At 40.3% G+C, this 27,130-nt stretch overlaps 1 protein-coding gene across 1 annotated transcript in view; it reads right to left on the bottom strand.

Moving 5' to 3' along the window:
• PRKCI (protein kinase C iota) overlaps window positions 1-27,130 on the bottom strand; it is a 71,066-nt gene that overhangs the window by 14,380 nt on the left and 29,556 nt on the right. The window contains exons 4-12 of the mRNA XM_008053078.2: window positions 26,655-26,705; window positions 23,056-23,141; window positions 21,394-21,534; window positions 18,714-18,768; window positions 16,735-16,793; window positions 7,007-7,183; window positions 6,194-6,291; window positions 5,469-5,555; window positions 3,134-3,269 (exon numbers count right to left, since the gene is read on the bottom strand). Of these exons, the coding sequence (XP_008051269.2) occupies window positions 3,134-3,269; window positions 5,469-5,555; window positions 6,194-6,291; window positions 7,007-7,183; window positions 16,735-16,793; window positions 18,714-18,768; window positions 21,394-21,534; window positions 23,056-23,141; window positions 26,655-26,705 (890 nt within the window). The remainder of the gene's footprint in view (window positions 1-3,133; window positions 3,270-5,468; window positions 5,556-6,193; window positions 6,292-7,006; window positions 7,184-16,734; window positions 16,794-18,713; window positions 18,769-21,393; window positions 21,535-23,055; window positions 23,142-26,654; window positions 26,706-27,130) is intronic.

Below are 27,130 nucleotides of genomic sequence, written 5' to 3'. Positions count from 1 at the left end.
AAAAGATATACAGTCTATTAACTTGTAACAGAGCTATGCTAAATCATTTATTGTTGGACTGAATATGTGAATATAAGCCCATTAGATAAACTACCTACAGTATAACTGATTAAAATTTCCCTACTGATGAAAAACGAGAGCTAAAGGCGTATCAATTCATAAAACTACTAAGGTTTTTCCCTCAATAAAAATAATGTTCATAAAATGTTTCAAACATAAATCTGAAGGTATTAATTCATGTTTTCATCACTACCTCTGTCTTAATAAAAAAAGCATCTAGTGAGAACCTGAAGAAAGTAAACCTGAAGGAAGTATTTCTGAAGAAACTGTTAAGAAAAAAAATTTAGTGTTTCTGATTTACCAATGAATTGTTACAAGCAAAAGGAACTCATCCAATATTTATATGAGGTCATACTTTAGGTCAGCTTATTTATTTAATTTATTTTGAGTTGGGGTCTCACTATGTTGCCCAGGCTGAGAAGTGCAGTGGCATGATCACGGCTCACCACACCCTCAACCTCCTGGGCTCAGGCAATCCTTCTGCTTAAGCCTCCACAGCAGCTGGGACTATAGGCACATAACACTGCCTGAAATTGTTTTTGTTATTTGTAGAGATGAGGTCTCGCTGCATTGCCTAAGCTGGTCTCAAACTCCTGGATTCAAGCAACCCTCCTGCCTTAGCCTCCAGCCTCCCAAAATGCTGCGATTACAGGTGTGAGACACCGTGCCCTGCCAGAACTTAGGTAAGTTTAAATATTGACTCTAAGTCATAAGATAGAGACATCCAAACTTTCAGAGGGCTAGTGTGCCACAAATTTTCATACTTCAACATAAGGGTGTAAACGTACTAGTGAGAGAAGAGACAAAGGACTGTCAGTAAAGTCTCTGAGCAGAAAAGTTACTATCCTTGAGTCTTTTCTCACTAAGGAAACTAGGCAGCTTCTGAAGAAGACGGAAAGGTCGAGAGGGAGCAGGCAGCACAACTAACTGAAAGACCTGCTAAAAAAGGTCTCTGAGATTTGTCAAAGACCCTGACAAAGTTGACTGAGGATCCCTGTGAAGAAGGAGAATGTACAATAAGCCAACATTCTTCTTCAATGAGGAACAAAGGCTGGGAAAAAGAAGGACTCATTTTTGTGATTATATTTTTATTGTTTAAGAAACAATAAAAAATTGTTTGTAGGTAAGTTGGGTGTGGTGGCTCATGCCTATAATCCCAGCACTTTGGGAGGCTGAGGCGAGAGGACTGCCTGAGACCACAGGTTTGAAACCAGTCTGGACAACTTGGCGAGACCTCATCTCTACAATAAATCAAGAAAAATGGGCCAAGCATAGTGGAGCGTGCCTGTGTTCCAGCTACTTAGAAGGCTGAAGCGGAAGGATCACCTGAGCCCAGCAGGCCGAGGCTGCAGTGACTGCGAATGTGACACTGCACTCCAGCCTGGGCGACAGAGTGAGACTCCAACTCAAAAAAAAAGAAAGAAAGAAATGCAAGGTCATTATAATAACTTAAACATGGAAAAGCAAACAGAATCAATGCATGATAGAATTAGATAATGCTATACTTTAAGATTTTACTTAATGTTATAATATAAACATTTTATACTGATATGCATTTTTGTAAATGTGGTCTTAGATGGCTTTATAATATTTGTTACAAATTACAATAAAAATTTTGGTCAGAAACTTTTTTTTTTTTTAGTTGGAGTCTCACTCTGTTGCCCAGGCTGGAGGGCAGTGGCATACTCATGGCCACTGCAGCCTCAACCTGTTGAGTTCAGGCAATCCTTTTGCCTCAGCCTTCCAAGTAGCCATAACCACAGGCATGCACCACTACGCCTGGCTAATTTTTTAATAATTTTTTTATTTTTCTTTTTCCTGGGTGTTCTGGTGTTTATTGGGGGCCGGGAGGCCCAATTTTTTAATTTTTATTGTAGAGATGAGGTCTCACCAAGTTGCCCAGGTTGGTCTTGAACCCGTGGGCTCAGGCAATCCTCTCATCTCAGCCTCCCAAAGTGCTGGGATCATAGGCGTGAACCACTGCACACAGCAGAAACTTCTTATAAACTAAAATATTACTCAGATATCCAGGAGGCAGAAATATAGGTTAAAAGAATATAGACATCTTTAAGATTCCTGACACATTCCCATAAAACTTTTTTTGAAAAGGTTGTAATAATTTACACATCCACAATGATATATGAAAATATCCACTGCATTTTATAAAATACAGACTATTCTATTTTAAAACCAATATCTGGCAGGCAAAAAAAAGGTCTTACTGTTTTCATCTGTATACTTTTTTAACAAGGTTAATATCTTCAAATTTTGTGTTCGGTTTTATTTTCTCTTGAGAATTAGAAGATTCCTTTATTATTGTCACTTAAAACCCTCTCTACCAAGAGAGTCAAAGTCAAATATTTTTTTTTTTTGAGTTGGAGTCTCACTGTCGCCCAGACTGGAGTGCAGCAGCCGCTCCCGGCCACCGCAGCCTCGACCTGCTGGGCTCCAGTGATCCTTCCGCCTCAGCCTTCCAAGTAACTGGAACTACAGGCGCACGCTACCACGCCTGGCTAATTTTTGATTTATTGTAGAGATGAGGCCTCGTCAAATTGCCCAGGCAGGTCTCGAACCCGCGGGCTCAGGCAATCCACTCACCTCGGCCTCCCAAAGCGCTGGAATTACGGACTGAGCTACCGAGCCCGGGCTAAAATTCTTATTTTAATATACTGTACTTTGTCAGACATTTAAATTTTAAATATGAAAAATGTTAGACTTCCGAGGAACACCCTAAATGCATTATTTAAGAGTCACCCCTAAAATGCAAAAACAGAAAGATGAAATGCAAGTGACTACGCTAAAGCAGCGGGATGGCAGACAACAATTATCTTCCAGTTGTCTTAAAAGGTCACAGACAGTAAGAAGAAACGGTTAGTGAAGTCCATCTAAGACAGGGGACATGGAATTCGGCAAATGGTTAGGAATAAAGCATATCTGTCTTTGCGCCAGAATGCCAGAAAGCTCCCTAAACCAAGTACCAATCATTTCCCCATCTGTAAACATGAACACATCCCACAAAAGACACTTTTATGAGCTGCTGAGGCCTTCGTAACAACTAGAAAACCTTCCTCACCTTACACATGCCATAGTCAGTGAGCTTGATGTGCCCTTCGGAGTCCAGCAATACATTGTCCAGTTTTAAGTCTCTATAAATTATTCCTCGCTCATGAAGATAATTTAATGCTAGGCTGATTTCTGCAGAGTAAAACCTAAAACAAAAAACAAGTCATTTAATTTGAAGATATTGAAGTCCCACACTTGCGACTGAAAACATAAAGGTCACATAAAAGATTTTTCTTCCTCTCAGTGATTTTAGGGACTGATTTTAAAGACATATTCAAGTTATTACTGTGGAAGTCTCAAGCAGGGGAGGCCGAGATGAGAGGACTGCCCGAGCCCAAGGTTCCAGACCAACCTGGGCAACTTGGTGAGACCTCATCTCTACAACTAAAATCAAAGACTTGGGTCTTCTGGTCCCCAATAAGCACCAGAATACCCGAGAAAAAGAGAATAAAAAAATTAGCCGCACGGACGGCAGGCAGCCCTTGCTCCTGTGACGGGTGGCAAAGCCGAATGACGCACGTACACTTGCACTTTCTAGAGTGTCCCCGCAGTTTTCACCATTCCTCTGGGCACCAATAAGCCCTTACAAGGCTGAGACCCACTGACGGGTCGAGGATAGAAGGAATACTCAACGCTGACGGCTCAAAACCACAAAACCCACAGGCAGGTTTCCGAAAAGAAATTAAATGAAACAATTCTACAACGGTAAAATCCAAGATCAAAGAAAAAACTTTTTAAAGCTGCCCCAACTCACTGGTGATAAGCACCATTTTTGGCCTGAGCAATGAAAATACAACACCATGGTGGTTTGTGGCCACTTTGGTGGCACATTATCATGACCACACCCAGCACATAACATGCACCTTCCAGTGACTTAACTGCGCTATGACTATGGAACTTGAGCCCTTACTGTGTGTTTCAGTTCTTAGAAAAAGATGGCATAAAGCCCAAACCGACACTTTATTTTATTTCATCTTTTGAGTTGGAGTCTCACTCTGTTACCTAGGCTGGAGTGCAGTGGCCGCTCCCGGCCACCACAGCCTCGACCTGCTGAGCTCCGGCAATCCTTCCGCCTCAGTCTTCCAAGTATAGCCAGAACTACAGGCATAGGCTACCACGCCTGGCTAGTTTTGACACTTTTTAATATAGTTGAAACCAGACTAGTATCCAAGTCCAACTGAACAAAAAAGGAATAAATATTGGCTATGTTCACAATTCAAGATATTATCTACTTGCTATGAAGAGTGACTATTTGAAAAAGCTTAAATACACAGTGAACATAAATGAACAACAAATTTAAAAACCAGCTTGGCCCCAAGATTAAATGATTACAATTTACGTCTTCTTAAGAAATTAAGTATTATTATTTTTTTTACAAAAAACAATAGCTATCAAAACTTCCACTAAATAAGTTGTTTTAAAAAATTAAATCTCAGGCCAGGCAGGGTGGGCTCACTTTGGCGAAGCTGAGGCAGAAAGACTGTTTGAGACCAAGAGTTTGAGACCAGCCTGGACAACATAGTGAGATCCTATTTTTACATTTAAAATATATATACATACATTTTACATAAATATAAAATAGTTGTTAAACATATATATTTAAAATAAAATATCTAACCTTTGCTCCCTACTTACTAATTATATACATGTACAAACATATTCTTCATTTTGGTACTACTCTTGTGAAGTAGGAAAGGGTGAGAGATTTACTGCTGATTATGAATACAAAACAAAACACGGATTCTAATGAATCCAAACTATTTATTCAAGACCATGATCCCTCCCCACCTATCTTTTCCAAAGTATAAGCAATTTACAATCACATACATTAATATCAAATTAAGGGCACAAAATTAATACTTTTCTCTTGTATTCATCAACAGTTATTTAGGATTGGAGTGAAAAAAAAGCCACAGAATAATTTAGAAATTATAATCTAGTTCAAGGGGAATTGTTTTCTTATTCTTATTCTTATAGATGAATAGTACTCTTCTAAAGAAAGACTGTCAAAGGGAACACCAAACCTGTTATCAATTACGTATTTAAGTGGCTGATGTTGAATAGACAAAACATTTTAAAATAATTGGTTTTAGTAAACTAACGTTTCCCCTTTAATACTGTTTACACTATTCAATTGCTTAGGAAGCACTATGTATAACAACTATAATATATAATGTTTTATCCATATCAAACATCATAATGCACATTAACTTTTAGCTCAGTCTCCACATGGCTTACAAAGAACTAACTAGCATCAAAATAAATTATCCAGTTTTCAATCATTGCACATAAAAAGTCACATAGCCACAAATACTCAACACAAACACAATAAACAAAAAACTTACCTAGCATGTTCTTCAGGAAGTTTTCTTTGTCGTTGCATATGAAACATTAGATCTCCTCCATTTACATACTCTATAACAAAGAACAACCTAAAACACAGGAGAAAACCATGAAATCGAGAACCAAAATAAGGTAGCATAACTTCATGTTTTAAATACTTCAGAAGCCAGTCACAATGTAAAGAGCATTCGCTAGGATTTAGCCTTTAGAAAGATGCCAAAAATATGGTGGAAGCAAAGGGTTTATGAAAAAGTAAAGCAGCATGATGATCATCCTGTAACCAGTTACTTCTCTTCTAAAGCAGTACTACTTGCCAACCAGAACTATTCATTCCCACCCCAATTTTTGCATTTGCTAATGAGTTATTTCCAACTGTCACTTAAGGTAAAGAAGCTATGATTCTTTTCCCCCCAGTTAAAGTAAACTCTGGGAAACTTTAGGTTATAAATCTAGAATCCTGGGGATATTTAAAAGGTTGGATTTCTACTTCCATAATTATGACCTGCCTATTTCTTTTTTTGCCTAAAGCAGGTCATTTTCTAATGCAATCTAATATCAAATTGTTATCACTGACTGGAGTATGAGTAGCAGAAAGTTATAAGCATAGCACTGTTGTGTCCTTTTTCCTGGCTTCTACTTCATGAATCACAGCAGAAGGTTCTTCTTATTGTGCAATACACTCAACTGTATGAAGCTCAGAAATCATTCCATTGTCTTTCAACCTTACCTGCTTTCTGTCTGAAAGCAAGAATGCAGTCCGACCAGAAAAGGATGATTGGAGGCTTGCTCAAATACATGCTTCTCTGTCTGTACCCAATCAATATCCTATTATCAAATACAAAAAAACTATGTCAAAATGAGATATCATCAAAACTAATGATAAATTTGCTCTTGGCAATTCAAGTATCACAAATGTGTATGTTAACTAACTAGGCTAAATAGCAAAACCATTGCTAATCACCTAACAACAACTTATATGCAAAGAGCAAAACACCACTAGTAAATCTTTCAATATCATGAAACAGCACAGAAAACTTTTACAAAGCTCAAGTACTAGGTTGGGCGCAGTGACTCCAACTCGAAATCCAGGGCTTTGAGAAGCCAAGGCAGGAGGACTGCCTGAGTCCAGGAATTCAAGAACAGCCTAGGCAACAGAGCAAGGCTCCATCTCTACCAAAAAAAAAAAAGCTGAGCACGCACACTTGTAGCCCCAACTACTGGGGGTGGGAGCAGAAGTCAGAGGATTGCATGAGTCTAGGAGTTTAAGGCTGTAGTGAGCTGTGATCAAGCCACTGCATTCTCATCTGGGTGACAGAGTGAGACCCTGTCTCTAAAAATAAAAGCTCACGTATTTCCCCTGGTACTTTTAGTTTTGAAAAATCTAATAATCAAATTACTTTAAATATCTCTTATATAATCTGTTTGAAGCATATATTTAGAAAAAGTAGACTGAAATAAAGCACAAACATTGAAGTTGTTACTGAAATAGTAATCTTAAATAGCTTCAGTCTAGAAGGAATAAAGCTGTCACTGTGCTTACCTCATCATCATTGACAAGCTCTTTCTTCACAACTTTCATTGCATAAATGCGATCTGTCTTTTTTAATCGAACCAACAGTACTTTGGCATAGCTTCCTCTTCCTATTACCCGGAGCAAATCAAAATCCTGAAGACCTAAACTGGATGAAGCTTTGCCACTTTCCCTAGTGTTCATTGCCTGTTGAGAACATTACATTAGCGTTTTGCCTGGAAGTATTTTGCAGAGTATAGTATATTTCTAATTCTTAGTTATACCTATAATGAATAATAATAATTATACCTATGCATGGTTCTTAACATAAAAATATTTTCTTAGATGGGCATGGTGGCGCATGCCTGTAATCCCAGCACTTTGGGAGGCAGAAGCAAGAGGACTGACTGAGCCCAGGGGTTCAAGACCAGGCTGGGCAACCAGGCGAGACTTCGTCTCTACAACAGATAAAAAAACTAGCCAGGCATGGTGGCCTGTGTCTGTAGTTCTAGTTAACTTGGCAGGCTGAGGCAGAAGGATCTCCTGAGCCCAGCAGGTCCAGGCTGTAGTGGCCATGGATATGCCACTGCACTCCAGCCTGGGAGACAGAGTGAGATTAAAAAAAAACACAAAAAACGAAAAACAGCTGGGCTTGGTGGCTCAGCCTGCAATCCCAACACTCTGGGGGGCTGAGGTAAGTGAATTGCCTGTGCCTGTGGGTTTGAGAGCAGCCTGGGTAACTTGGTGAGACCTCGTCTCCACAATAAATCAAAAAAATTAGCCAGGCATGGTGGCACACACCTGTTCTGGCACTTGGATGGCTGAGGCGGAAGGATCTTTGGAGCCCAGCAGGTTGACGCTGGGGTGCCACCGCACTCCAGCCTGGGCGATGGAGTGAGACTCCGACTCAACAAAAAAAAAAGAAAACACACAATAAAACAAAAACCAAACAAAAAAAACCCTTAAATGCTTAATTCTTTTTTATATCATTTCAAACCATAATAATCTGACTACCCAAGAGAGTTGAGTTAGACGAGTAGTAACAGGACTAGGGAAAGAGCTGAAATCTGAAACATATTAGAGAATGTCATACAAGGACATGATAACATTTGGGTAGAAGGGTAATGGAAATGCATGAATATAAAAATGACATTAAATTTAGTGACTGGGAGACTGGGGGTACCATTGACAGGGTAAATAAACTGTGTGGATAGAGTTAAGACTAATTAAGTTACTGGAGATGATGGTTTGGTTTTTCACAATGAATTTGCAAGTAACAATGGGACACCAAGATGCAAGAGTCTGGCCAGGTCCAGTGGCTCACGCCTGCAATCCCAGATCTTTGGGAGGCACAAGTGAGAGCACTGCCTGAACTGAGGAGTTCCGAGACGAGCCTGGACAACTTGGCAAGACCTCGTCTCAACAGTAAATCAAAAAGTTAGCCAGGCATGGTGGCGCATACTTGTAGTTCCAGCTATTGGAAGGTTGAGGCGGAAGGATCACTTGAACCCAGGAGGTCGAGGCTGCGATAGCTGTGGATATGTCACTACACTCCAGCCTGGGCGACAGAGTGAGACTCCAACTCAAAAACCAAAACAAAACAAAAAACAAAACAAAAAGATGGAAGAGTCTTCTGGAAGCTTGATATATGAAATTTAAGCTGGTGAAAGGATACATTCAGAGGTATTTTTGGAAGCCATAGGCAGAAAACAAACATGAAGCAGCTAGTTCAACTAGTGGAAGACATTCTTTTTCACAGAACACCAAGGTCCTTGGGGGATGACAAAACAGGACTTATCATTCATTCACAGCTAGAAATGTAAGCTTCTGGCAATCCATAAAAAGGCTAAAGATGATCTTTTATTAGACACCTGCAAAACCACCAGCACATGATCAACAGACAAGCACAAGAATAAAGTAATAATTCTCTGAAGGAAAGAGCATCAAGAAAAGCGAAGAGCAAATTTCGAGACAAATAAAGAAGCCAATAAGCACGAAACATCAAGAAGAGTGCTAGGAAAACTGAGCGAGAATGACAAAGCAAAAAGGTCATGCATGAGAATTTAGAAGTCATCATTTGATTCAACACCAAGGATACATAAAGCAAATCGAAAAGAAAGCAGATTTGGGCAGGGTAAGAAAGAAAAGAATGGTAAGAAAACAGGTCATGTATAGACTTTAGATATGGCCAACTGAAAACTACAAGAAAATCATATGAATTAAAAAAAGTGCTGCACTTCAGACACAATAATGAAGCCGAATGAAATGACAGACACGAGATAGCAGCAGAACATCACCTGCAAAGGGCCTAAAAGATCCCCTGCAGACCTAAAATTCTGTATCCTGCAAAAATAACTCTCAAAATGAAAGCGAAGTAAAAGCATTTTCAGACAAACAAAAACCGAGAGAAGCAATCCCTAGTAGGCGCTAACTAAAGAAATACTAAATTGAATGATTCAAGAAAAAAAAAAAAAAGCATGATCTCATATGGAGGAACAGAGCTGCATGCAGGAAGGAGCAAAGAATAAAAAGGGTAAAATATGGAATATCTAAATAAGCAATGACTGCTTAAAAGTACTAATCGTGACCAGGTTCGGTGGCTCAGTCTGTAACCCCAGCACTCTGGGAGACCGAGGCAAGTAGACTGCCTGAGACCACCCGGGCAACTTGGCAAGGCGAGACCTCGACTGTACAAAAAAAAAATTAGCTGGGCGTGGCATGCATCTGTAGTTCTAGCGACTTGGAAGACTGAGGAGGAAGGAATTATTCTAGAAAACCATAACAAAAAATATCTCCCAATATTTGAAAATTAAGCATGCCAAGCTCGGTGGCTCAGCCTGTAACCCCAGTGCTTTGGGAGGCCGAGGTGAGTGGATTGCCTGAGCCTGTGGGTTTGAGACCCGCCTGGGCAACTTGGTGAGACCTCATCTCTACAATAAATAAAAAATCAGCCAGGCGTGGTAGCACACGCCTGTAGTTCCAGCTACTCGGAAGACTGAGGCGGAAGGATCGCCGGAGCCCAGCAGGTCGAGGCTGTGGTGGCCGGGAGCAGCCACTGCACTCCAGTCTGGGTGACAGAGTGAGACTCCAACTCAAAAAAAAAAGAAAATTAAGCAGTGTTCTTTAAAATAATGTATGGGTCAAAGAAAAAATCATAATAAAAATTAGGATGTATTTTAAAGTTAATGACAAAAAAGCATAGTGAAATAATGAGAGGAGAAATCAATGCACTAGAATAGAAAATAAGCATTTGGTTGGGCATGGTGGCTCATGACTGTAACCCCAGCACTCTGGAAGGCTGAGGTGGAAGTATTGCTTAAGCTCAGCCTGGACCACGTGGTGTGACCTCATCTCTACAAAAAATTAAAAAATACACATCGTATTAAAAAATAGGTATGGAGCCAGGCTCGGTGGCTCAGCCTGTAATCCCAGCACTTTGGGAGGCTGAGGTGAATCAACTGCCTGAGCCCGCGTGTTCGAGACCCACCTGGGCAACTTGGTGAGACCTCATCTCTACAATAAAATCAAAAATTAGCTGGGCGTGGTAGCACGCGCCTGTAATTCCAGCTACTTGGAAGGCTGAGGCGGAAGGATCGCCGGAGCCCAGCAGGTCGAGGCTGCGGTGGCTGGGAGCGGCCACTGCACTCCAGTCTGGGCGACGGAGTGAGACTCCGACTCAAAAAAAAAAAAGGTATGGAACATTGAATTTCAACAAAACTCAAAGGACTAAAGCCACACATAACACATTCTCTGACTCATGTGAGCTGAGGTGGCTGTGAATGTGCCTGGGCAGCAGAGTGAGACTTCAACTCAAAAAAATAAAAAGTAACTAATCTCTCTCTCTCTCTCTCTCTCTCTCACACAAACACACACACTCTTGAAAATACGACAACAGCAGCACTAAAGGCAGAAAGGCATTTTCTCTATGAATAAAACTATTAACAATACTTTCACTGTTTCACACACATATTAAAAAACAAGCATTCAAATGAGAAAAGCCAAAAGACTGTTCCATGAAAATACTAACAAATTAATATCACCCTGGCAAGACTGATGGAAGAAAAAGAAAATACACAATAACCTTTACCAGGAATAAAAAAGGATAGCACCTTATATCCTCAGGAATGAACAACGTCATGTCAATAAATCGAAATTTTAGGTTAATTAGACAGATTCCTAGATATAAGAAGAGAATCTGATTTGTCCTAAATTTACTTAGACATAGAATTCAAAATTAAAATCTTTTTCAGAAAGAAAATGGCCAGGTCCAGAATGGTTTCCTGGTGAATCTTTTAAAAATTTAAGAAAGGCCAGGCTCGGTGGTTCAGCCTGTAATCCCGCGCCTTTGGGAGGCTGAGGTGAGTGGATTGCCTGAGCCCGCGGGTTCGAGACCCGCCTGGGCAGCGAGACCTCATCTCTACAATAAATCAAAAAATCAGCCGGGCGTGGTAGCGCATGCCTGTAATTCTGGCTACTTGGAAGGCTGAGGCGGAAGGATCGCCGGAGCCCAGCAGGTCGAGGCTGCGGTGGCCAGGAGCGGCCACTGCACTCCAGTCTGGGTAACTGTGTGAGACTCCAACTCAAAAACAAAAACCAAAACAAACAAACAAACAAAAAATTTAAGAAAGAAATAATACCAATCTTATGAAAGCCCTCCTTGGGAATAGAAACAATAACAACAAAAGGGACACTTCACAAATCATTTTATGAGGTCAGCATTATCTTGATACCAAAACTTGGCAATTCAATAACAAAAGGGGAAAATTACAAGTTATTATCTCTCATTAATATTTTAAAACAAACAAAAGACCTCCAAAAAACCCCCCAAATATTGGCAAATCAAATGTACCATGTATAAAAAGAACAATATACCATGACAGGGATTTATTCCAGGAATGAAAAACAGGCTTCACATATGAAAATTAATGACATTTATATATAATCAACTCAACAAATGCGAATGTTATTGATAAAATCCAACATCTTTTTATGATGAACAAAAGAAACCTTAGTAAAATAGGAATATAGATAAATGCCCTCATTTTGATGAGGGGTCTCTATCAAAAAAACCTAAGGCAGACATCAAACTTAATGATAAAATACTGGAAGGGTTCTCTCTGAGATGCACAACAAAACTATGGTGTCTGATTAGCACTTCTGTTCATCATCATTTTGGTTATCTGCAGAGGTTCTTGCAAATTCAAAAAGGCAAAAAACTAATATAAGCTCTAAGATTTAGAAAAAAAGAATGACCACTATTCACAATGAATTGACTACCTATGTAAAAAAAATCTAAAAGTATCTATATGAAAGCTATTAGATTTTTTTTCTGAGTCGCAGTCTCACTCTGTTGCCCAGGCTGAAGTGCAATGGTACACTCGTGATTACCGCAGCCTCAACGTACTGGCAATCCTTCTGCCTCAGACTTCCAAGTAAATGGAATTGCAGGCACATGCCATCATACCCAGCTTATTTTTTGATTTATTGTAGAGAAGCAGTCTTGCCAAGTTGCCCAGGTTGGTCTCAAACCCCTGGGCTCAGGCAACCCTCTTTCTTGCCTCTACCTCCCAAAGTGCTGGGATTACAGGTATGAGCCACCATGCCTGGACTAGCTATTAGAATAAGTGAATTTAGCAAGAACATAAGGGCAATTTAGAGGGAAAAAACCCCCCAAAAACTTGTTTCTATAAACCAACATTAAACAATTAACCCTAGCTAGGCATGAGGGCTCACGCCTGTAATCCCAGCACTTTGGGAGGCAGTGACTAAAAGAAATTAATAAAAACCAGGAACCGGACACAGTGACCTCTACCTGTAATCCCAGCTACATCGGAGACTGAGGTGGGAAGAACACATGAGGTCAGCAATTCAAGACCAGCCTAGGCAACACAGTGAGACTCTGTCTCTAAAAATTTTTTTTTTACATTAGCTGGGTGGGTGTGGTAGTGCATACCTATACCAACAGTTACTCAGAGGGTTGCTTGAGCCCAGGAGTTTGAGACTGAAGTGATTTATGATCACTTCCATACACCCTAGCCTGGGCAACAGAGGGAGATTCTGTCTCTTATTTTAAAAAATCAAGTATATCTGTTCATCAAGAGACACCATTAAGAGAGTGAAAACAGTCACAGAGTGTGAGAAAATATAGCTGATAAAAGGCTACTGTCCAGTACTATTTAACATACTACTGGAAGTCCTAGCCAGAACAATTAGTCAAGAGGGGAAACAGAAGTCATCCAAATAGGAAAAGAAGAAGTTAAATCATCTACCTTTGTAGATGATAAGATTCCACGTCTAGAAAACCCTAAAGACTCTGCCAAAACATTCCTAGCACTGATAAAACGACTTTGGTTAAGTCTCCGGGTACAAAAACCAACAATCAAAAATCAGTTGCATTTCTATACACCAACATCCAAGCTGAGAACCAAATCAAGAATACAATCCCATTTACAATAGCCACAAAACAAAACTATCTTAGAATACATCTAACAAAAGAGAAAAGATCTCTACAATGAGAACTACTAAATACTGCTAAAAGAAACCAAAGGTGACATAAACAAATGGAAAAACATGCCATGCTCATGGACTGGAAAAATCAGCATCATGAAAATGTTCATACTGCCTAAAACAATCTTCAGATTCAATGCAATCCCTATCAAACTACTGGCATCATTTTTCAGAGATTAGAAAAAGACGATACGTGAACTCATATGGAAGCAAGAGTCCAGGTAGCCAAAGCAACCCAAAACGAAAAGCACAAAGCCAGAGGCATCGTAGTGCCAGACTTCAAACTTTACTACAAGGCTACAGGAACCAAAACTGCACGGTTCTGGCACAAAAACAGACACACAGACCAATGAAACAGAACTGAGAACCCAGAAACAAAACCACTGCCCTACAAGCAACTCATCTTTGACAAAGTTGACAGAAGCAAACACTGGGGAAAGGAAACCCTTTTCAACCAATGGTGCTGGGAAAACTGGGTAACATACAGAAGAATGAAGCTGGACCTCTGCCTCTCACCATACACTAAAATTAACTCAAGATGGACTAATGACTTAAACCTAAGATTTTAAACTACAAAAATCCTAAAAGAAAACCTAGGAAACACTTTCCTGGACATCGGCCTAGGCAACAAATTCAAGAACAAGTCCTCCAAAGCAAATGAAGCAAAAACCAAAATTGAAAAGTAGAACCTAATTAAATGAAAGAGCTACCGCATAGCAAAAGAAACCATCAACAGAGTAAATAGATAATCTACGGAATGGGAGAAAATGTTTGCAAACTATGCATCCAACAAGGCCTACTCTCCAGAATCTACAGGGAACTCGGGTTGCTGAAGGAGAAACAAGACACTAAGTAAAGACGTGCTTGCTTCAGCAGCACTTACACTAAAGCTGGAACCATACAGAGAAAATCAGCACGGACCCTGTGCATGGATGACATGCAAATTGATGAAGCATTCCATATGTGTTCCACTCTCTATCCCATAAACATGTACAATTACTAGGTGTCAACTAAAAATAAAAGAAAAAAGAGTGAGGGAGAAATACTTTCTCAAACAAGCAAACAAATAAAAAAATAGAACACGAAACTAAGATATGAGATTAAACAGGTGAGCAACAGATGTGGCTCAAAATAATATGGGAGTGACGGAAGTGGGTGGACAGAACAAAACTTGTCATGAACTAATGATTTTTTAACTGGATAATAAATAGATACAGAGACTTTGCTATACCACTCTGACTACTTTTACCTACATTTAAAATTTTCCATAATAAAAAGTTGGATTTTTTTTTTTAGATGAGAAAATATAGTTTATTTAAAGCTAAATTAGAAAGAGAGAGAGAGAAAGAAAGAAGCGATTCACCTCTCCAAGGCAGGGGATTGGGCCAAAGTCAGAAACATGGCCTGGCCATAGCTCAAAGAGCACACAGCTCAAAGAGCACACCACAGCTTAGCAAGGCAAGGGCTGCAATGGCCAAAAGTTGGATTTTTAATACCAGGCGCAGTGGCTCACACCTGTAATCTCAGCTCTTTGGGAGGCTGAGGTGAGAAGACTGCCTGAACCTGGGAGTTGGAGACCAGCCTGGGCAGCATGGCAAGATCTTGCCTCTACGGTAAATAAAAAAACTGGCCAAACATGGTGGCACACGCCTACAGTCCCATCTACTTGGAAAGTTGAGGCAGAAGGACCGTCTAAGCCCAGCAGGTTGAGGCTGTGGTGGCCGTGAGCAAGCCACTGTACTCCAGCCTGAGCAACAGAGGAGACTCCGACTCAAAACAAAAACAAAACAAAAGAAAGAGTTTTTAAAAGGGCAACTATAAGAAGAGCAAACTATAACATACCTATCAAATACTGGAAACAGAAGGGAAGAAGGGAAGGTCGTGTGAGCTAAATCATTCATGGTCGGAAAAAGATAGACTTGAAAAATAGAGACATATGGGGGGACCCCAAAAAAAGGATTTATAAAAACTGTGTACTTATTTTTACATGTTTAAACTTTAGTCACCTTCAAAGGACTGTTTGATGAAACAGACCTATCAAGATGCTTTCTCCACTGCTCAAAACAGTTTTTGAACTCATCAATTTTATGCCTTTTAGTGCTTCTGTTGCTTTTTGTTTCACCTCTTCCACACAGGTAAAACTTTTCTTGTTGAGGACTTTTTTCATCCAGGAGAAACAAACCAAAAAAGTCACTCAGGGCAAGATCAGGTAAACGGGGGCAGAGCTCAGAGGCCATGCTGGTTTTGGTCAAAAACTGCTGAACACTCAGCATGATGTGGGCAAGTGAGCTCGTAAATCACCCATGACGAAACAGGCGAATGTGACTCTAAAAAAAATTCACCGAAGCTGAACACAGCCCTTCACAACATTCTAACTGGTACACTGATGCCAATGGGTTCCTAGAATACTTATCTACTGGGGAAAGCCTGAACTACAAGGGACCCGCCTTCAAAAAATGATTCTGGGTTTTTTTTGGGTCTCCCCTCGCAAACATTATGGACACAATAAAATATGGTTAAAAAGGTTGCTTCAGTCGGGCTCGGTGGCTCAGCCTGTAATCCTGCGCCTTTGGGAGGCTGAGGTGAGTGGATTGCCTGAGCCTGTGGGTTCGAGACCTGCCTGGGCAGCAAGACCTCATCTCTACAATAAATCAAAAAATCAGCCGGGCGTGGTAGCACATGCCTGTAATTCCAGTTACTTGGAAGGCTGAGGCAGAAGGATCGCCGCAGCCCAGCAGGTCGAGGTTGTGGTGGCCGGGAGCGGCCACTGCACTCCAGTCTGGGCAACAGAGTGAGACTCCAACTCAAAAAAATAAAAAATAAAAAAATAAAGGTTGCTTCTAAGTCAAACTAGCAGTGGAAGATATGAGGCATGATCTTTTTCACTACAAGTCTTTTTCAAAAACCTGATTATCATTTTAATTATTTATTTTAAAATGTATTTAAAAATGGATAAAATGCTTAATAGAAAAAATAACAGTTAACATGCTTAACTATTTGTACTCTAAATAGGCAATCAGTCCACGAAATGGAGCAATCTACAATATATATTAAATAAGTATTATAAAGAGCATTCTTACATACATTATAATTTTTAGAATAAGCTATATTAAAATGAAAATAAGTTAGCCCACTAAATTATTACCATTATAGTCTAAAAGTAAGCAGGCCAGTAAGTGTATCATACTTTTATAATTATTACATCTTATTAAAAAGCAAATGATATAATGTACAATGAGAAATTATCTTACCTCCTTTTCTTCACCAACTTGGTCTAAGCTCTCGTGACTTGAAGGATTATACGGAATTACTGAAAATGCAATCCCAAACATTTTTAAAAGAAGGAGAGGGGAGAAAACATAGCATCCGTTAATAAGTTTGACATAAAGATTTTCTTCTGCTTGTTATTAGTTTCTACTTCCAAAGAAGTTTTTATTATTTAAAACAGAATCCCTGTCCTACTAATAACAAGTTGTATGTACGTGTAAGAGTCAAATCCCAGCCTTCAGTGAAGGTAAAGACAGCAAGCATCAACCTGATAGCCAAGTACTACTTTTAACAAATATTTTGCTATTTTTTAGAATTTCTCTTCTTTGCAAATTAGTCAACTTTTTTTCTTTGCTCTTAAAGGGATGACGCTATAAACTACGTTTAAATCTTTTCGTAAGACTGAGACAGAAGACCTATGGCTTTCAGCTCTCACTCACTACCTTCATACTCCTGAAATGATAAGGATAGACACTTCCTAAAGCCACTTGGGGCAGATTTTATATAGACAGCTTCTTCTATAGCCAAGAGACTGCATTCTGTCTTTCCAGAAAAACTATCTTGTCTTCTCTGTCTCGATTCAGTTCGGAGATCAGGCTGCTCTAACCCTTTCATTGCTCTTGAAATTTCCTAGATGTGTGTTTAAGGTTTTGTATCTACGCCTTTCTTGCTTTTTATTTTTTTAATTTAAGAGACAAAGTCCTGCTCTGTCACCCAGATGGAAGAGCAGTGGTGTAATCATACAGTCTAGATCTTGGGAGCTCAAGGGATCCACCTGCCTCAGACTCTTGAGGGGCTGAGACCACAGGTAGACACCACCACAACTGGCTCATTTTTTTTTTTTTTTTGAGTTGGTGTGTTATTCCATCACCCAGGCTGGAGTGCAGTGCCACGCTCACAGCCACCCCAGCGTCAACCTGATGAGCTCTGGCAATCCTTCCGCCTCAGCCTTCCAAGTAGCCAGAAGTACAGGTGCATGCTACCATGCCTGGCTAAATTTTTAACTATTGTAGAGATGAGGTCTCACCAAGTCACCCGGGCTGGTCTAGAACCAGTGGGCTCAAACAGTCCACTCACCTCGGCCTCCCAAAGTGCTGAGATTATAGGCTGAGACAACTGGCTAAATAAAAAAAAAATTTTCTGTAGAGACAGGGTCTTACTATGCGGGTCTTGAAATCCTGACCTCAAAGGATCCTCCCACCTTGGCCTCTCAAATCTCTGGGATTCCAAGCATGAACCACTGCACTTGGTCTTCTATCTAACTCTTCCTCCAGGCTAGAGTGCAGTGGCATACTCATGGCCACCGCAGCCTCGACCTGCTGGATTCAGGCGATCCTTCAGCCTCAGCTATCCCAAGTAGCTGGAATTACAGGCGTGCGCCAGCACACCCAGATAATTTTTTGATTTACTGTAGAGACAAGGTCTTGCTATGTTCCAGGCTGCTCTTGAACTCCTGGGCTCAGGCAATCCTCTCGCCTCCACCTCCCAAAGTGCTAGGGTTACAGGCATGAGCCACCATGCCTAGCTCTATCTAACATTTTAATTCACATTCTTTCTAGAATTTCCCTATACTGTATTGCTGTATCTTTCAAATAATTTCTACTTTTGAAAATAAAGCTTTTAATAAAAACAGGTCACCTGAACATAGTCAACATGGACCACGAAATCAGTCTCATATTTCTTATTCTGGGAAAAAACTGAGTTTGCTGAATTTAAAGGGGTCTCAAAAGAAATTTCTCTGAGCGAGAAAAAAGAGTCATTTGTTGCTGTTTATATACTTTTTTTATTAATGCCAAATGTGTATGTTAAAATATCATAACATATCACCACCACAAAATATGCTTACCTAGTTTTATTTGGGAAGAATATAAATGTCTTTACACTCAGGTAAAAGAATCACCTAAAGAAGTATTTAAATACTACTCTGTTAACGAATGGTAGTTTGTGCCAGTGCTGTTCTTACCTGTCTGTGCATGGTCTGAATGCAAGGAGGACTGATCCATGGGCACCATGGGTTCCTACAAACATTTCCGAAGAGAGAGTAACTTGGTGGATTCTTTTAAAATCCCAATACCTCTATAAATCCAGAAACAACTATATTTTCGTAAGTTACAACATTATTTCAATGAGACGCAGCATTCCAAATTTAATTTTGAAAGAATGTAACTTAGTAAGAATTATATTACCATATTTAATTTATTTTTAAATATATTTTATAAAACCACACAATATTCCTGTGAATGAGGTAATCATGCTCTGATGTGCTTCTCTCCTACATGACCTAGTCTTCCTTTGAGCTCCACTTTATGTCTTTGGCAAAACGAGTCTCTAGAATATGAGTTATTTAGCTAAGGTCCAGAGAGAGACTTCATGATGTCTGTATACCTATTAAAATTATATATACAATTTTGTGGGCTTATCATTTTTCTGAAGATTATCACAGGTGCCAGTGACCCCGAAAAAGAAAAACCTCCCAGAAACTGACTTAACCAACTATCTGCCAATAACCTCAGGAACAATGCTAATTCAAACCCAAATTGCTACTAATTAATCTTGGGTCCAAGTTTAGTTACTACCAGTACGAAAAGGTAAACCCGAGAAAGAACATTAATTATAGTCATAATTTCAAGGCTGCCTCAAAGATTGGCTCATAAGTAAGATTTATGGATATTTATTTATTTATTTTATTTTATTTTTTTTGAGTTGGAGTCTCACTCTGTCACCCTGACTGGAGTGCAGTGGCCGCTCCGGGCCACCGCAGCCTTGACCTGCTGGGCTCCAGCGACCCTTCCACCTCAGCATTCCAAGTAGCTGGAACTACAGGCACGCGCTACCATGCCCGGCTAATTTTTCATTTATTGTAGAGATGAGGTCTCACCAAGTTGCCCAGGCAGGTCTCGAACCCGCGGGCTCAGGCAATTCATTCACCTCAGCCTCCCAAAGCACTGGGATTACAGGCTGAGCCACCGAGCCTGGCCGATACAGATATTTAAATGCTTTAACCTCTCTCCCAAAATATCAATATAATCATTAACTCTGCTACTCTTTCCTGCTACATGAACACAGGCATTCCCTCACCTAGAATATCAATAGTAAACTAGATAAATTATGTCTGAAATTCTTAGCTTTTGTTTTTCCTTAAGATTGGATCTTCCCCCAATTACAAATCCATTCTTTTTTTTTTTTTGAGTTGGTGTCTCACTCTGTCGCCCAGACTGGAGTGCAGTGGCCGCTCTCGGCCACCGCAGCCTCGACCTGCTGGGCTCCGGTGATCCTTCCGCCTCAGCCTTCCAAGTAGCTGGAACTACAGGTGCACGCTACCACGCCCGGCTAATTTTTTGATTTATTGTAGAGATGAGGTCTCGCCAAGTAGCCTGGGCGGGTCTCGAACCCATGGGCTCAGGCAATCCAGTCACTTCAGCCTCCCAAAGGCACTGGATTATAGGCTGAGCCACCATGTGGCTTCAAATCCATTCTTAAGCTTATATGAATTACCTAAATAATTCTAATACTAAAGAACTCCCTGTAATAACCTACTTTCACAATGTCCAAAGAAGGTCCTATGAATAAACATGATGTAACCATTTAGAGAACAAATTAGAAAGATATACACAGATCTTTTGAAGAAAAAAAAAAGCATATCTTTTATAACCCAGTAAACCTATTTCTGGATCCCTAAGGAAATGAGACGCATTTACTAGAAAGTTCACTATTATTTTCTTTATATGAAAATTTTAAAAACTGAGATGTTCAATCACAGGGAAAAGGTTAAATAAATTATGGTAAAGACATAAAATGATGAAGATACATATAGATATAGAAAGATGACCAAAACATATTGTACAGAGAGAAAAACGAGTTAGAAACAGGTATGTGTATGATCTAACCTCTGCTAAAAATATGTACAAGAGGTTGGGCGTGGTGGCTTGTGCCTATAATCCCAGCACTTTGGAAGACTGAAGAGAGAGGATGGTCTGAGCTCATGGGTTGGAGACCAGCCTGGGCAACTTGGCGAGACCTCATCTCACAAGAAATCAAAAAATTAGCCAGGCGTGGTGACACACACCTGTAGTCCCAGCTACTCTGAAGGCTGAGGCAGAAGGATCACTTGAGCCCAGCAGGTTGAGGTTGCAGTGGCTGTGGGTATGCCACTGCACTCCAGCATGGGCAACAGAATTAGACTCCAATCAAAAAGAGAAAAAAAGAAAATGAAAAGTAAAAATGTTGAATGCTTTTCTCCCCAGTAATGTCACACTTTAAACAGTAAATATGATGCCTCTGACTCTTCTTACCTTTTATCTGCTTAGGAAAGATGGTTAGAATAATTAAACTAATAAGTTTAGATTACAAACGAAAAAAAGTCTGTTAAGTTGTTCTCCCTGTATCTTCCTAATGTAGACCAGAGGACAGTATACGTCAAACAAATAAGCTAACTGTATCCTACAAAGAAATACTGTCATAGTTATTTCGAAAGTTCACAATATGTCAACGAGAATGCAAAGTATTTCTACCACCACTCTGTAACAACTCTTGTGACAGAACTCCTTAATGCCTCCCTCCTTCAGCCCTCTGTTCTAGTAGTGTCATCAGGCATGCTCTTTATATATTAAAAATAAATGAATAAACAAACAACTGTGTCTTACCGGTGGCAAAGAATGCCGCCCACATTCAATTGTGACAAGTTTATGGCATTTCTTATGAACCAGGAGTTTGCAGTTGATGCACTTATATCCCTGGCGTCCGAGTCCCCATATTCGGTCCGTGCAGATGGCACAGTGAGCTCGCTAAAAAGAGTAATTCAACAATATTTTATTAACAAAAAAAGTCAGAATCATTTCACAATTTTGTTCACAAAATAGTAAAAATACATGGCCTTCTTCTCTAACTCAATTCCCTTCCTCATGGTGTCAACTGCCAGCTCATAGTAAAAACAGAACAAAACTTTCTCATATGTAATTTTCAAAAGCTGTAAAGGTCAGTGAAAAATAAACAGGAATGAGAGCCTGTTTTAAAGAGAGTGAAATTTGCAATCACAGCGCTTTTTGTTATAAGTCTAAGAATTTTCAGTCTTCACATAATTAAGTTCAGGGTAATGAAAACAGAGAAAGTGAATTTAAGTAAACATATATAAGGCAGAAAAAACCATTAAAGGATTCCTAAGCAAACAAACTTTCTAGATTGTTCAGAGGTTAAACCAAAGTCCTGCTTTTTTAAAGAGCAATACCTAAACTGACTTTTCATTTTGAAGCCTTCTTAAATATGAGAAGGCTTCAAATACTAGAAATAAAAGAGTTGGGGAATTCCAGGAGGTGGGCTTTTTTTTGTTCTTTGTGTGTTTTTTTGAGTTGGAGTCTCACTCAGTCACCCAGGCTGGAGTGCAGTGGCAAGCTTACAGCCACTGCAGCCTCAGAGACCCGCTGGGCTCAGGCGATCCACCTCAGTCTTCCAAGTAGCTGGAACTACAGGCACATGCCACTACGCCCGGCTAATTTTTTGATTTATTGTAGAGATGAGGTCTCATCAAGTTGCCCAGGTTGGTCTCCAACCCGTGGGCTCAGACAATCCTCTCAACGCGGCCTCCCAGAATGCTGGGATTATAAGCGTGAGCCATGGCACCTGGCCTGTCAGGTACTGGTTTCTGTCTACATTCATGAACTTTTAGGACATTACATTAGTTTTAGAATGAAAATGGCATCCACAGATTTTCAATTATCAAGAGTAGTCCAAAGCACTGACTTCTGGAGACAGACTGCCTGCTTTCAAGCCTTGGCTCTCCCACTTTCCAGCTACGTCATCTTGAGCTAGTTCCTTAACTGCCCTGTACTTGGGTTTCTTCATCTATAAAATGGAAATACAGTGCACCTATCTTACAGGGTTGTTTCAGGAATTAAACGAATCAATATATGTAAAGCATTTGGAAAAGTGCATGGTACATAGTAAAAGCCAAACAAGTACTTGCTATTTTTTTTTTAAACAGTGAAAATCAAGTTACAATATTAAATGGCAAAATAAACATTAAATAAGCCTTGCCTATTTTCTGGCTGCCTTGAATTTTCATTTAAAAATCCAGTCTTCTTATAGCTAGGGTATATTAATTGAAATAATTAATCATCAAATCTGTAGCATTTTAACAGTGAAATGCAATTAAAAATTATAAGGATACTGCCCCAGGCAAACCGGAAATGTAAAGTTGCTCTACTTATTTATTTCAAAGGGAATAACAAGACTTAAAAATAAAATCATCTTTCTTTCATAGTAGAAAAGAAAAAATTAGTTGCCTCAAATTATCAACAAACTAAGTTTACCCTGTTGAATCGCTTGGCTTGAAAAGTGTGGCCGTTTGCACAATAAAGCTTTCTCCAGCGACGTGCACCTCGGCGATAGATGGATTCTGAAGAAAAATTAGCAATTGACAAAAGAGAATAAGTGTAAGTAAAAGTCATTTTATAATTAAGTCTGTGACTTTTTTCATGATATGCATTACAAGAAAAAAACAAAAATAAGAACCTGAACGTGAAAAGGTAAAACAGGACCCATCAAGGGACTGGATGAAGACAGAGACCATGTTTCATGTGAATGTTTGACTACTGTCACTGTTCTTTTTTTTAAAATTTCCAGGCTGGTTGCGGTGGCTCACGCCTGTAATCCCAGTACTTCGGGATGTCAAGGTGAAAGGATTGCCTGAACCCATGGGTTTAAGACTCGCCTGGGCAACTTGGCGAGACCGCATCTCTACAATAAATCAAAAATTAGCCGGGCGTGGTAGCGCGCCTGTAGTTCTGGCTACTCGTAAGGCTGAAGCAGAAGAATTGCCGGGGCCAAGCAGGTCGAGGCTGCGGAGACCATGAGTGTGCCACTGCACTCCAGCCTGGGCGATAGAGTGAGACTCCAACTCAAAAAAAAAACCAAATCTCAAGTTTTTATTGAACATTCTTTAAGCGCACAGGAAAGGTGAAATAATAAGCACCTGCATCTTTCACCTATATTTACCAACTATTAATGTTGTCATATTTGCTTGTCATATTCTTTTCTGAATGACTTGGAAGTAAAATGCAGACATCATAACCCTAAATACCCAAAAAGTATTCATTATCTGAGATTAGGGACATTCCCCTAATTCTACATAACCACAATACCATTACCATGTCTCAGAAAATTAACATATCATCCAATACACAGTTTATATGCAATTTACTCCCAAATTGCCTTCCAAAGTTTTCTTTTCTTATCCAAGATCCAGCCAAGATTCAGACATTGCATTTGGTTATTATGACTTTTTGGTCTCTTCAATGTATTACTACTTTAACAAAAACAGATCCAGAATGTCACACATTCTGGATCTGTTTCCTCATGGTAAGAGTCAGTATTAAATACTTTTGACAGAAATAATAAACAGGTGATCTTGTGGATTTCTTATTGTAAGGCCCATGAATGTCAGAATGTCAACTCCCATTACTGATGTTTAATCACTGTTATTACATACTTTTGCTAAAAAAACAAAACAAAAACTGGTAGAGATGGCATCTCGCTATGCTGCTCAGACTAGTTTTGAACTCCTGGCCTCAAGTGTTTCTCCTGGTTCAGTCTCCCAAAGTGCTGGATTACAGATGTGAGCCACCAACCCTGGCCTCAATCACTTTTTTTTTTTTTTTTTTGAGTGGGAGTCTCACTCGGTCGCCCAGACTGGAGTGCAGTGGCCGCTCCTGGCCACCGCAGCCTCGACCTGCTAGGCTCCGGCGATCCTTCTGCCTCAGCCTTCCGAGTAGCTGGAAATACAGACGTGCGCTACCACGCCCGGCTAATTTTTGATTTATTGTGGAGATGAGGTCTCGCCAAGTTGCCCAGGCGGGTCTCGAACCCATGGGCTCAGGCAATCCACTCACCTCGGCCTCCCAAAGTGCTGGGATTACAGACTGAGCCACCGAGTCCGGCCCTCAATCACTTTTAAAGGCGGTGACTCGGAGACCTCTTTACTGTCAGGGCACATTTTACTTTTTGTATGTAATCTGTGATACTTTATGCCGCAAGAGTATCTCTCTCTTCAACAATCTTTCATCCAGTAGTAGTTGCTTATTGAATTTATGCATTTATAGAGAGTCAGGGTTTCACTCTGTCACCCCAGGATGGAGTGCAGTGGCATGTCGACATCCTGGGCTCAAGTGCATCCTTCCGAGTACCTAGGACTGCAGGCATGCACCACACACCCAGCTAATTTTTTGATTCCCTTTTTTCTTTCGTAGAGATGAGGTCTCACTATATTGCCCAGGTTGGTCTTGAACTCCTGGGTTCAAGTGATCCTCCCACCTCAGCCCACCAAACTGCTGGGATTACAGGCATGAGTCACCATGCCCAGGCCAGTGGTCTTTATATTATACTTTTCTTAAATACACTTAAAGAGAGATTCCAAAAGATCAAATCTAGTTCACCTTCATAATTTTCATTAGGCCCATCATTATATATATTGTCTATCAGTCATTAATAATAACATCCACAGTAATAGTTAACACCCAAAAAGTTAGGGCTGAACATGGGGACTTACGCCTATAATCCTAGAACTTTGGGAGACTGAGGTGGCAGGATGGCTTAAGCCCAGGAGTTTGAGATCAGCCTAGGCAACATAGCCAGACCTCATCTCTACAAAAAATAAAAAGTCCGGGTGCAGTGGCTCAAGCCTGTAATCCCAGCACTTTGGGAGGCTGAGGTGAGGGGACTGCCTGAGCCCAGGGGTTCGAGACCAGCCTGGTCAACTTGGCGAGACCTCATCCCTACAATAAATCAAAAAAACAAACAATTAGCCGGGCGTGGTAGCGCGCACCTGTAGTTCCAGCTACTTGGAAGGCTAAGGCAGAAGGATTGCTGGAGCCCAGCAGGTCAATGCTGGGGTGGCCATGAGTGGGCCACTGTATTCCAGCCTGCATGACAGAGTGAGACTCCAACTTAAATATAAATAAATAAATAAATAATAAAAAATTAGCTAAGTATGGTGATGCACACCTGTAGTCCCAGCTATTCAGGAGGCTGACGTGGGAGGATCGCTTGAACCCAGGGGGTCAAGGCTGCAGTGAGCGATGACCATGCCACTGCACTCCAGCCTGGGAGACAGAGTGAGACCTCAAATGAAAAAAAGATATTTTATCTGGAAAGCATGTTACAGAACTTAGTCGTTTTGGAGCTGGGACTCTAGAACCAAGAAGATCTGCTACGACGGCAAGTCTTTCAAAACTCTAGCTCTGAAGTGAGAAGACATCTGCTTCTCCAGCAGCTCTGTGAAGGCAGCCTACATGGCTTTAATTCATCTACCACTGGAACCCCAGAGAGATGTTCGCAGCTTAATGCAAACTTGCAGTTTTTACTACTGTTTCAGGGTTCTACCTCATTTCTTGAATTTTCCCGTTTTCCTATATAGAACATGGCCCATTTCACACTATAAACACACAGTTCTTTAATTTTCCCTTTTCACTAGAAGCATGTACAGCCACAGAATTTAAAGTTCAGAACTATTTCACTTAATTCAAAGCAAAACATTTACCACTATTTCTTTTAAAGTCATGGATATAGCCAGGCGCAGGGGCTCACACCTGTAATCCCAGCAATTTGGGAGGTGGAGACAAGAAGATTGCCTAGGCCCAGGGGTTCGAGACCAACCTGGGCAACTTGGCAAGATCTCGTCTCAACAATAAATAAAAAAATTTGCTGGGTGTGGTGGCATAGGCCTGTAGTTCTAGCTGCTTGGAAGGCTGAGGCAGAAGAATCGCCAAAGCCCAGAAGGCCAACGCTGTGGTGGTTGTGAGCATGCTACTGCACTCCAGCCTTGGTGACTGAGTGAGACACTGAATGATGATTGATTGATTGATTGACTGATAGACAGATAGACAGATAAATAAAATTTATGAGGGACACTCACTATCTTCTCCTGGACAGGGCATTCCTGGGCGTTCTGGCACACAAGGGAATACTGAAAGAAAATAAACTACAATTAATTAACAGTATATGTTAGAAAAAAATTAACCTGTTTTTCAACCTGATCTTCTTCCTTTGAGACCAGATATTTAGCACATGGTCAATGTGATTTGTTGAAGGAATTCATTTTACCAAGGCCATATAAAATAAGGTTTGATTTGCCTTTGTTGGTGTCAAAGAAAAAGGTGGCCTTAAGAAAACAAGTATATCTGTAAACAATGCAGAAGTTCAAGTTACTAATCCCAGTCTCTTTTCATCATTTACTTATTATTATTATTATTTTTTGTCCTTACATAATTCATTGGCTGGGTGAGATGTTTCACACCTGTAATCCCAGCACTTTGGAAGGCTGAGACAAAAGGATTACAGGCTGAGTAACTGAGCCCAGGCTGTTTCATGTTTTAAAGAGTTTCCAAGCTC

Source organism: Carlito syrichta, unplaced genomic scaffold (assembly GCF_000164805.1).
Source record: "Carlito syrichta isolate Samal-C Ts95f unplaced genomic scaffold, Tarsius_syrichta-2.0.1 Scaffold287813, whole genome shotgun sequence".
Taxonomy (NCBI): Eukaryota; Metazoa; Chordata; class Mammalia; order Primates; family Tarsiidae; genus Carlito; species Carlito syrichta.
Note: the sequence above shows the minus strand (reverse complement) of the source record. Positions and strands in the feature narration are given on the sequence as shown.